The sequence below is a fragment of the Oryza sativa genome, chromosome 1 (assembly GCF_034140825.1).
Source record: "Oryza sativa Japonica Group chromosome 1, ASM3414082v1".
In the NCBI taxonomy this organism is placed as follows: Eukaryota; Viridiplantae; Streptophyta; class Magnoliopsida; order Poales; family Poaceae; genus Oryza; species Oryza sativa.
The window spans coordinates 5,727,870-5,739,889 of record NC_089035.1 but is presented as its reverse complement, the minus strand read 5'-3'; the positions used below and the strand labels follow the sequence as shown (position 1 = coordinate 5,739,889).

Below are 12,020 nucleotides of genomic sequence, written 5' to 3'. Positions count from 1 at the left end.
CGACTATATTCACCATCCAAATAACACAGATGTCTATTTCACATGCTAAAAGAGTTCCCTATTTCCAACCTACATCTTACGTACATTCAAAATTTGAATCACTGCAGTGCTTTTATTGACATAATCATCTTAATATCATTGCGAGATGGATAAATGACGATCAGCAGAAGTTAAACCTGTTAGCTAGGGGCAACCAACAAAATGGTGCAACAAAAGACACAAAATAACTGAACTGAAACAGTACTACCATTTCTAGTCAATACACAGATTAACTTGGGTATGCACTGATCGATGTGTGATATCAATGATATGATTGCAGTAATACAGTTCACAAAAATGGTTTTCTACATCTGCATTTGCTTCAGGTGGAGGCATGGAGCCATGCAGTGACATCTTGAATGGGTCAACGGGAACATAATTCGCAGGACTTAACAGGCTAATAATCTGAAGCGCATGGATACAAGTTATCCTTGGAAGGAAAGACAATTCCGAATCCGCTTTGTCTACAAATAAGGAAGCTATAAGTAATGCAACCATGAATCTCATGGAGAGTTCGATCCTGGCTCAGGATGAACGCTGGCGGCAATCAAAGAAGTTATAGTTCAAGTTGGCTTCAACATCACTTTCTCCTTCAAGGACCTTCATCACCAATGACATGGAAGGCCTTCTGTTGCAATCACTCTGCAAGCACCACATTGCAAGCTTCATTATCTTTATCACATCCTGTTGGTGTAAGGACATGTCATTGCACTTCCTGTCAATCATATCTTCCAGGTGACTGTTCTGTGCCTTCTCTTGCAGTAATTTAAGGAGCTGAATACCCCCTCCAAGATTGGAATGGTCAAGGTTTGGCCTTCCATTGATGATTTCAATCATCACAACTCCATAACTATAGACATCAACCTTCTCGGTGATATGAGATGTTAACCATTCAGGGGACAAATATCCAGGTGTTCCTCTCATTCTGGTTGTCACGTGACTCTGGTCCCTATGTATCAGCCTAGACAATCCAAAATCACAAACTTTGGCATTGAAGTTATCATCTAAGAGGATATTTTGTGGTTTGATATCCAGATGAGCAATCTTATGTGTGCACTCCTCATGAAGATAAGCAAGGGCCCTAGCAATGTCGGTGATGATATTGCGCCGTGTGCGCCAGTCAAGAGTATCATTGCTGTCTTTGTAGTAGATCCATTGGTCTAGTGATCCCTTGGGCATAAACTCATACACTAGGAGCCTGTGTGATTTCTCTAGACAGAAGCCAATCAACCTGACCAAATTGATGTGATGAATTCTTCCAATTGTCTCGACTTCTGCAAAGAATTCCCTTTTTCCTTGACTTGCTTGATCCAAACACTTCACTGCAATCTTCTCCTCACCTAACTGTCCACTGAAAACTGAACCAAATCCTCCTTCACCTAGTTTGTTGCTGAAATCCTTGGTTGCAAGTTTTAACATCTGAAAACTAAACCTTGTTGGCATGCCAGGTAGCTCAGCAAACTCGTCTTCGCCATCTTTGTCTTGCTGACGCCCGTATTTGGACAACTACCAAGACAATGGTGAGCATGACAAAGAAAGAAGCAACTCCTACAAGCACAGGAACCAAAGGTACTAATCTATGTTTTTCCAGGTGAGGTGAAGGTGTGATCTGGACCTTCAGGAATGCTAAAGAATCGTATCCTGGATAACTTGTCTTAAGTGAGAGGACTTGTGATACCAAGGTACAGTCTCCAGCTGATTTATTATCAACATACCAAAACAAGGCAGCCTTGCAAGAGCAAGTGGTCAAGCATGCTTGCTTACAGCTCTCCTCATCAGTTAGTTCTGAAACTCTGGAGCTATCGTAGTATAAGTATGAAACATTAGGTAGAGATATGAGTTGGTGATCTTGTACAAACTGGCAGGAGATCGGGGTCTCCAGTGTGCAGCCAAGATGTGGTCTCCTGTCATCGACCGGTCTGAAGTATCGAATGTGACTTTCAGTTGCAGTTGGACAGGAGCACAGTCCATTCAAGCAGATCCCATACTCCCCGCAGACAGTTGGGTAATCACAGTACTGAAATGGGAAAACGTCCTGCACATATAGCCATCTACCATTTTGGTCTGCTTGCCATTCATACAACCTGAGTTGCCCATCAGATTCAAATCTAATGTACTGGAGAGACAGAGCCGGTGATTGAAGGGACAAGTGTTCCAGATTTGCAGATGAAGAGGATGGAACAAATATGTCCAAGCTCCTGTTCGCCAGAGTTAAATACGCTGGAGGATTCTGTGACTTGTTTCCAGTTGACACTGTGAACTCATAGTAGGGCTGGGAGTTGCTAGATCCTGCAAATGCATAGAGCCCATCCGAATGAACAGTTAAATAATACAGGTCGCTGGCAATCAGATTTACTGCCAATGCGTTAGGCTTCAATCTCATTCCTTGCACCAATCTCTGTCCAGGGAGCAAGGAATCCGTTGGGTGGTCGAATGACTGCCAGACCGGTAAGTTGTTGTGATTATACAGCACCAGGTTGCCGGACTCTGTGAGGGTCATTCCTGCAACAGACTGGCCGGAAGTGTTGGTAGACCAGACAAGGCTGCCATCCGGATGCTGAAGAACCAGGTCCCCCTCAGCCGTGAAGCTTAGGGTGGAGTTCTGCCGGATCAACTGGTCCCTGTTGGCCGACCATACATCTGCCACGGGTTCTGGGCGCCAAGAGGTCATGTCTGCAAATTCACCGGCGTCAGTAACAGTGTAGACTCCAAAGATGTAGGTGTTAACCAGGGGGTAATTGTAGAAGCCTGCAGCAAAATGAAGGTTGTGATTGTCTGGTACGGGCCGGCTGAGTAGAGGGTTAGCGACGAGAACATCGGTTGTTGGGGAAGTGCAGGTCCAGATGGTGGACAGGTTCGCGGAGTGTCCTGGGCTGTCGAAACAGCAGGTTTGGAGGGTGAGACCAGCGGTGGTGAGGAAGAAGATGAGGAGGAAGCTTACAGGAGCCATGGCCATGCCTGGTACAGACAATAGGGTGCAGCTAGATTTTCATGCTTGTATTTTGAAGATTAAAGTACTGCAATCTGCAGCATTGCTTTATCTGTCATCTGTGAGTTCTAATTCCTTGTTTGTTTTCCTTGACAGAGTGTTCAGGCCGGCAATGAGTCACATTGATGGATATGGCTATAGGAAGCTTACTAATGGAGTATTATCGTGTGGGACGGGGTTAACTGACCAATCAACAAGGACCAAAGTGGCTTGTGTTTTCGATGTCTCCCCGACTTTGCTCCGACTATCAATCATGTGGCCCGTGGAAGATTCACAAACCAACGGCCAGCGGTTTTTTACGGGGTTGACTTAAAGTCGTTAGTTTTTATCATCTTTTGGTCGGTTTTCGTTATACCAGTGGGGAGTGGTTTTCATTTTGTAAACGAAAAGGTAAACCTTGCATAGACCGTTACACTTTCAACGAAGGGACCTTTGTGCATGAACTCCCTGTACAGTTCCCCCTCAGCTATCTGGCAGTCGATGTTGGCTCGTGCAGATAAATCCATGTACAAAAAGGTTAAGGACAAGGCAAAAATTGTTAGGATGTATAGATCGTTGTACTTAAAAACCTTTGTCCGTTCACTTTGTGTGGAATTGAGATCACCTGCATACTGCACTTGCTATAGCCACTGCAACTTGAGCAGTCATATAAGCACCGTTGGATTGGGAAGTAATGGCCAAGATATTACTGGGCATATTTGACAAATGCTGTAGCTGCGTATTTCCCGTAGCGAGCACTGTAGCAGTTACTGTTTGAAACGACGTGGCATAGATTTAAACCGTTGATCGTCTTAATCCAACGGTGAAAAATGATTACAACTGCAAAGTTGCAGTCTCTATTACAACTGCACTGGAACCATATTCCTTTGTGTGTGTATATGTCCGGCAGCCTGCACTCGAATCCCGATGTTGACTCGCGCAAAAGAAAGTCCATGGATAAATAAGGCAAAAGAAAGTCCATGGATAAACAAGGTTAAGGACAAGGGGAATATTTGTAAGCACCCGATGTTCACTCTCGTAAGGAGTGAAGTGTACAGGCAATTTTTAAATTTGTACGGACATGTCATCTAGGTTTTAAATTTCTAAGATGTATTTTTGCGTCCTCGAATTTATTATTTGTGTCGTATATGACTAAACAAGTTTCAACTTACTTCATGTGTTGATGTGGCATAGCACAGCGGTGCATATATGTTAGTGGGACCCACATATTAGTAAAAAATAAATAAATAACCATCTTTTTCTCCTCTCTCTCTCTCTCCTTTATTTTTATTTTTTATCCTCTCTTTTAATTTAATTTTTTTATGACTAGCACTTTGGTCCACCGACACGTAGGCATCAACGTGGTGTGCCACGTCCGCACATGGAGGGTTGGAACTTATTTAGATCTATATGACACTCACGACAAGTTCGGAGACAAAAAAAAGTATATTTTGAGATTTCAGAGACTTAGATGACACTCTCACAAGTTTTAGGGACTGCTCATACACTTAAGTGTATGCAGGTTGTTACACTGAATAAACCAACACCCTCCATCCATGGTTGATGACTTTGTGCTGATATGCATATTGTTCTTCCCGATAGGCAAAACCAATGAAAGAGTACCACCCTCTCCATCCATGGTTGCTGACTTTGTGCAAGAGTATATCCATCCAAAATCAAAAAGAACCACTCCCCAATATTATACCTTTGTGTTGTGAGTTAGAAGTTGAGAAGGGATTTGAAAAGAGAAGAGTTTGGGGGTTGAGTGGTTGAGAAGAGAAGTTAAGAGCTAGTGAGCTTTACTCCAATCTTTGAGCACTTGGATTCATAGCAAGCAAATCTTCGATTGTGTTTGTTACTCTTAGAGGTTAAGCTTTCTAGTTAGCAGAGCGTTATTCGGTGAACTTCCAAGTTTGTGAAGGTTTCCCTCACCTCCGCAAGGAAAGAGGTAATTTAGTGGAAACCAAACTATTTTCTAGGAGATTGCATGTTATAGCAAGCTTCACCGGTGGATCAGCGCTCATCATCCATATTTGGATCTTGAGTCGTTTGGAGACTTGCTAATCCTAGGTGGTTGCTTGAAACCTAGATTTCCTTGGGGTTGCTAGCCTGGTAAGGGAAGTGGTTGAAAGAGACAAATTCTTTCAGAGTTTCCTCAACGAAGGGCGGAAGCAGAAGCAACTACCCCCTCCCTACAATGCCGTCAATCCTGGTCCTCGTTGCAAACCCGCATGCGCAACCGCCGCTGTGATCCGTCACCTAGCCCCTACCACAGCCATAAGGATCGGTCCCCTAACCCCTACCACGACTGTCACCGTTGCGAGCGGAGAGTGGACCGGACATCCGACTGTGAGGGCGGTGGAGCTCCTAGGTTGCCCCTTCTACCGCCACTAGGAAAAGGTGGACGATGTCGCCCGGGACAAGATCGACCCTTGCGCGGACTCCGCTCTCTTGTTGACCACCTCGCGTTGCACTGGGCCAGCCTCCACTAAACTGGTCCGTCACCCTCGCTGCCCGCTCTGAGGGGCTCGTCGGCCACCGGCACATTGGCTAGCAACCTCAAAGCTTGGGGTGGGTCCGGGGGAAGAAAGAGAAAAGAAAGATGGGAAAGGATATGAGTAGGCGCTGACATATTGGCTTCACAATTGCTTTTCTTGTTACTTACATGTGGGTTTCATGTCTACTTTTAATTCTCCTAGTGACTGGACTGCAACATGAATGTCACGTTAGCCAAAATCACTCCCCAATCAATCGAGGGAGTCATTATATATGATTTTAATAGTTAGAGGGATCCATATATCCGGTTTTAGTGTTGAGAGATACGAATCAGGTCTATCTGAGAAAGCCAAGTTAAATTCAACTTTTTCCTCCTAAAATAGGAATGTTGATATATGATGGGCCGGAACGGTCATACGACTTACGTTGGGACGGCAATGCGTTTTGGGCCGGAACAGGCCAGAACCTGAGTGTGATGTGCGCGCCATATGTGGCCCATCGGGTTAACCGGACCGCTCCAGCGTGGGTCCCACTGTCAGTGACATGGATGTATCTAGAGCAGGTGGGGCCTACCCCTGCGTCCCGGTCTCTCGGGCTGCCGCCTAGAGGAAAAAGGAGGGAGGCGGGAAAACCGCCGCTTGGTCATTATCCCCCCAAGCGATTCCCGCCAATTCCCCAATTCCCCAATTCTTCTCCTCCCCCCAATTCCCCAAACCCTAGCGAGGCGCGAGGGCTCTAGAATCTTCTGGAAACGGGAGAAGGAGCTCTCGCCAAGCACCACCCTCATGGCGGCCGCCGCCGCGGACCCGGCCCTGCTCGACCTGATTCCCCAGATCCACGCCCTCTTCGCCGATCCGCTCCGTGTGGTGAGTGATAGCGGAAATAATCCCCATCCTGATTAGTACGACTCTATCGTCTGATTTCGCGTTGTCTTGCTCTTGCGAGGCTCTACCGCGTTACGGCCCGTTTGGTTGGAGGGAGTTTTTAGGAGGGATTGGTAGTTCAGAGGGATGAGGTTATTAAGTGTTTGGTTTGGTTGGGAGACATGAGAATTTTGGTAAGATTGGGATGAGGAATTAAGGAAGGAACTCCCTCATTTTCAATACTTGGGTAGTGGCAGGTAATTAGGAGAGAATTTCTCCTTTATTTTGTCTAAACAAATCTCAGCCATCCGTTTTAATCTCCAACTAAACTCCCTATCAATTTCCATCACCTCTACTAAACAAGATATTGGGATTAAAAATCAAATTCCCATCTTAATCTCATCATCAATTCCTTCGTATAAACTGGTCCCCTTCTCTCGTGTTACCAAACAAGCTTTATCTGTTTCTCGGTTCAAGGCATTCGAAAGAAGGAAATATTTGGGGGAAGGGGGGGGGGGGGGGGCGAGACGATTTCTCGGTTTCTCGTGCGACTTGTCTTACTGTTCTTGCCAGTTAGGGTTTGCGTTTCGTTTGAGGTGAAACTTAGGGTTGCTGGGTTTTGTTTTGGCTATCAATGTTCATATTTTGCGGTAAGCTTAGAAAAGCAAAAAGAAACAAGCAACAAATGTGCCAGTTCGCGGTGGATTTACTGTTCTGAGTTGACACGTCTGCTTTTCTTTGTTGATGGCTCGGTGCCTATTCATGTGTATGTAGGGAGTAAAAGTGTTTCCATTTTTCCATGACAAACTTAGATTTACTCCAATCATTTGGTGGAGGATTAAGATTTGCCTCAGCCTCTTTGTCAAATTCAACAATTTTGAAGCTGGTAGTTTGTGTAGCTTGGGAAACACGACATAGATGTGATGGTGGAGTATCCAATTAGATTGCTGTATATCATGTGTTTATTCACATAATGATTAACCAAGTGTGATACTGCAGCTCCACATGGCCATAGGATGAACCAGTTGCCTGTCCTTTCTCTTAATATTTTTGTTACTTGTTTAGTGGTTGATCCATTGGAGTTGTTGGATTTATTTGCCTGGCAGACAGTGTTTCAACAATTGGTATGTATGTTTTTGACAGATTTCATACAAATGGCTCAGCAGGAACTTCTCAGTATCATCCAATGATTCAAAGAGGTAAAGGTTTCCCTTTTATGGATATTTCCCTTAATCATTGGATAAATGAAACATCCTAACCACAACTAACTAGTTACTAATTCTTTTTAGGTTGCTTCAGGAGTTCGTCAACAAACATGGGGCTGATCTTAAAGTGATTTACAGTGTGTCTGGATGGTTAAAGAAGAACCCCACAAATTATTGTGTAAAACTCACTTCAGGCCATAAACTTGAAGGTAATGTCTTGCCTCAGGTTTATCATAGTATAGTTTCCCAATTTACAGTATACCCTTTTCTGATAAATGTTGAATTTGACTGAAAAGTGGAGCATTTGTTTTTTTTTTCTTTATGATGCAGAAGCAAGGCAAGAATTTAAAGATTCTTGTTCAGTTCAAGTGTACAGTATCCAGGCTTGTATTCCAAAAGATACTGCTGTACTTTGGAATCCTGAATTTGTACAGGCAGAGGAGCTTTTTAACCGGCCATTTGATGAAGAAAATTGTTTGAGAGATAATAGGTATTGTTCTTCTTAGTCACCTTGCTTAGCCCCCAAAATCAAGAGAAGACATAATTAGATAGGAGCAGTACAGAATGGGTCAGAGTGGGAGGGAGGGATGTAATATACTTATATTAAACAGCAAAAATATAAATAAGAACTATATGGTGCAAAAAAAAAAAATTTACAAGTATCCCAATGTTTGCCACTTATTTCCCTCATCAGGATTATGAATTCAGTATCTTCTCTTCTGCAGGTTTTGTGGTGTTTTGAATTCTTTTGTCAAGCGAACTGCTAATGGGAAGCTTGTGAGTTCATTTCCGCCAAAGCCTATAAATAGTGTTGCTGCAGCTGCACCGTTGAAAACTAGTAGTGCTCCAAAAGAACAATCTGCTAAGGGTCAACAGCAAGGTCTACCTGGATCATCCAGTCCAAAGAAAGGAACAAGTAATAAGGCTGAGAAGGATATTTCCTCGGTCTTGGATAAAGCCACCAATGCTCCTGTTGTCAAAGAACCATCAATTGCTCTGCAGGGAAACAAAAACAAGGCTCAGAATGGGAAGGCGCTGCCCAGTAATGGTGGATCACTTGCTACGATGTGGGGACGTGCATCAGCTAAACCCAAGACTCCAGCTACCACTAATCCTACAGTTTTACCAAGTGTTGCTGGTATTGCATACAAACATTCATGTTTCTTTTCTTTGTTATATTTTCTTGCATGTTAATTCAAATGCATACCTAATCATGTAAAATCAGATATGTCAAGTTAAGCATACTTCTGAAGTTCTCATCTTGTTGCTGTTTTCAGTTACAGCTGATGCACAAATATGTGCAAAGGAAGAAGCAAATGCTGATAGTAGTGATGATGAACAAGCTGTACACTACAAGCGTGGCTCTAGTGCAAATAACAGAAAGAGAAGAGCAGTCTTTGATCTTTCAGATGATGATGAAGATGACAATGTTGTAGCCATTGCATCTCCTGAGCCACCGGAACAGTGCATTACAAATCCTATTGATGAGGTTGCTCAAGAAAGTAACCCCAAACAAGAAAACTTGGAAAATAAACAAGAGGTTGAGAAGGATGTGAAATGTTGCATAGGAAGGACAGAGTCTCCTGAGTGTAAAACCAAAAGTAGCAACACTGTCAGCCATTCTGGGATCACCTTAAAAGAAAAGAACAATGGTCCACCACCTAATGACAATAAGCAGGATCATGCTGCTGAGACTGCTTCCAACTCACCTAAAAGAAGGAAAGTTTTGAAGACACGAATAGATGAGCGGGGAAGAGAAGGTAAGCATTATACTCTAATCCCATAAAGTATATTACACATGTTTCTAATATGCCAATATTGTTTACTTATGTTTACTGGCTACCGCAAAAACAAAGGCAAAACTATAATAATACAAATGCAGTAAAAAAAATTATTTTTCCTGTATTGTGGCTAGTTTGTGTCTTTTTTATGGAAAGCATGGTTATGTTGTGTTGACATGTTGTCCTATATAACAAAGCAATAAAGACAGTATGCAGTTCTTTTGAAATAGTAAGGATAGTACAGAAAAGTGTAGTTTAGTCTAATATAGACGAACGAAATAGTTTACACTATAGTGACGTTTAGTATGTCCAGATTTATTTATAGTCAATCTTCTAGTTTTAAGCTCATGTAAGGAAATCATGGAAATGGTGCTTTTTTCCGTATTACTTTGGGTATTACTTTGGGTGCATGGCTGCAGTGCTGCATGCTCACAATGCCTACAGAATATTAAGGTGGCACTGATATGTGTTACCATGTATTGTCAGAATATTATTGTAACATGCATCTTAGTTTAATTCCCTGGTCTGCTTTACATCCGTATTAATTGGAGACATTGATTTTCTTACTTGCTTTTCTGTTTCAGTAACCGAGGTTGTCTGGGAGGGTGAAGCTTCTGCAGGTGATAAGGCTGAGAAGAATGTGAGCGATACTGGTGCTGCAAACAGGTAATGTCTTCTGCCGTGTTTGATGAAATTTGATAGCTCATTATAGTTTCACCACATTCAGCGTCAGTTTCTTTTATATTTTTGTACCACTAACGACCTGATTAGTTTTCATGTATTAATCTCCATTGAATTAAAGACAACGTGGTTCTGACTATATTTGCCACTATGGGCATGGAGTATTACCTAATCCCTAGGTCTTCTTCCGTTTTGTGGAAATGTTTGGCCCTGTAGCCATAAATAATCTGTCCAGTATGAAGCTGTAGGTATGGTATGGAGCTGGCCATAGAGTAGTAGGAGAAAATGTAGTCATCTAATCACCATCCTGCTGATTGGTACCTTAAACCCTTTTACATCCTATATCTTATCTACAATAGCAATCCAATTTGTTTGTGAAATATTGTTCAGCCTGCTTTCCTGATCTCTTTGCACAGCTGGGGAAAATATGTATTGCAAACCATATATGTAGTGGAAATCTAAAAACTAGCATCGGATGTAAAAATAGACATCTGATTGATTTGTTCTCTTCAAGTCCTAAGTACTAGCTGTGTTGGTGCATGCAAGTATGCCATCTAATCTGATTTCAACATTTTTCCTGATTTGATGTCTCTATCTTAATTAGTTTGTGAGACGACTAGGCAACTTCAGCTAGCGTGTCATTTTTAACAGAACTCCCTCACAAAACCAACGTACCTGATCCGATTGGACCTGCTGATAACTATTGTTCTCCTTGCATTTTCTGTCAGGGCAACTCTCTCAAGCAAGCCGCAGCCAGTAGCAAAGACCGAAAAAAGCAATGCTTCGAGTAAAACAGCCGGCAACAAGAAACCTGCCAAGGCTGGAACCAAGCAAGGCAACATTATGTCATTCTTCAAGAAGGTATAAGCCTTCTCGCTTATCTGACAGAGTTATTCAGGAAGGAGTATCTGTTGTTGCCCTGGCTAAAGCTACCGTGCCAAGCTCCCAGGCAACTGTAGTATTAATTGATTCAAGTAAACAGACCAGCATGTTTCAGAATTCAGAAGCTCACTTGCTGTACATATCCTGTGTGATTTTGTACTGGTACTACTACCCATTTTTCAGAATTCTGTATGAATTCTGAAGATGCTGCTGGATGAGTATGGCAACGACATGGCTTGTGAAGTTTGTACTGTAGGCTGTATGCATCCAGGCACCCGTGCGGCCGTGCCTTTGTCACTTCGCCGTGTGGTCAGATTCAGGTATGGGCATTGTAGCCTAGTACGTGTACACGTGTACTAGTTCATGGGATGCTTTGCTTGTTTTCCCTGACACATGCACTGTACATCACCTGTCAGCTGCATGGTCCATCATCCATGACATACCAGGTCAACCTCATGTAGAAAGTTAAAAACAAACAGTCATCTGTTAATAACTTTTGCATCCTATATCTGGTTTGATAGCCGCTCTCTGGTCGCCAACAAGTAAAGCAGATGAGTACAACGTAAGTAAAGCTCTACTACTACTATACCAGCAGCAGAAGTATGATCTTGCCGTCTCGTATTTAATCTTTTCTCCTCCTCTGAAAGTTCGATCGGCATGTACACTGCGTGTTCTACAAGACAAGCTTTGTCAGCACGACAGTGTGTGATCGAGCCTCTTCTCCAGTTCTCCTCTCCTTTCCGTTTGCCATGATCATGTCTTCCCATGATTACGCCATGTTAATCCTACCTAAACACCGATCCTAATCTCGCCGGTTTACTACTTATGAACGAACACGATCTGTCATCATCGTCGTCGATCGTCGAGATGGTGCCTTAAGACGGCAGCAAAACGGCAGAGCAATCAGGGAAAGAGGAATTTGGATTCTAGGTAGAGAGAGACAGACACCAACGTCACAACTCGATTGGATTCTACTACATTGACATGATACGTACTAGAGTGAGACCTGCGTGTCCGTCCTTGTGTTAGGTTACAGAAAACGAACCGTCTCGAGGAAGATTACGAGCTATATAGCGTAGTTAGGAGAAAAAGGACTGAGGTAGGA

At 43.1% G+C, this 12,020-nt stretch overlaps 1 protein-coding gene and 1 pseudogene across 1 annotated transcript; one reads left to right on the top strand and one right to left on the bottom strand.

Moving 5' to 3' along the window:
- Positions 1-371: 371 nt before the first annotated feature.
- Positions 372-2,753, bottom strand: LOC107281425 (G-type lectin S-receptor-like serine/threonine-protein kinase SD2-5; annotated as a pseudogene).
- Positions 2,754-6,180: 3,427 nt separating this feature from the next.
- On the top strand, positions 6,181-11,408 carry LOC4327080 (uncharacterized). Its single transcript, XM_015769464.3, has 8 exons — positions 6,181-6,369; positions 7,510-7,565; positions 7,656-7,780; positions 7,902-8,061; positions 8,297-8,709; positions 8,849-9,331; positions 9,937-10,018; positions 10,762-11,408. Exons 1-8 carry the CDS (start codon positions 6,289-6,291, stop codon positions 10,898-10,900), a joined length of 1,539 nt encoding a protein of 512 aa, XP_015624950.1. The 5' UTR covers positions 6,181-6,288; the 3' UTR covers positions 10,901-11,408.
- Positions 11,409-12,020: the final 612 nt, after the last annotated feature.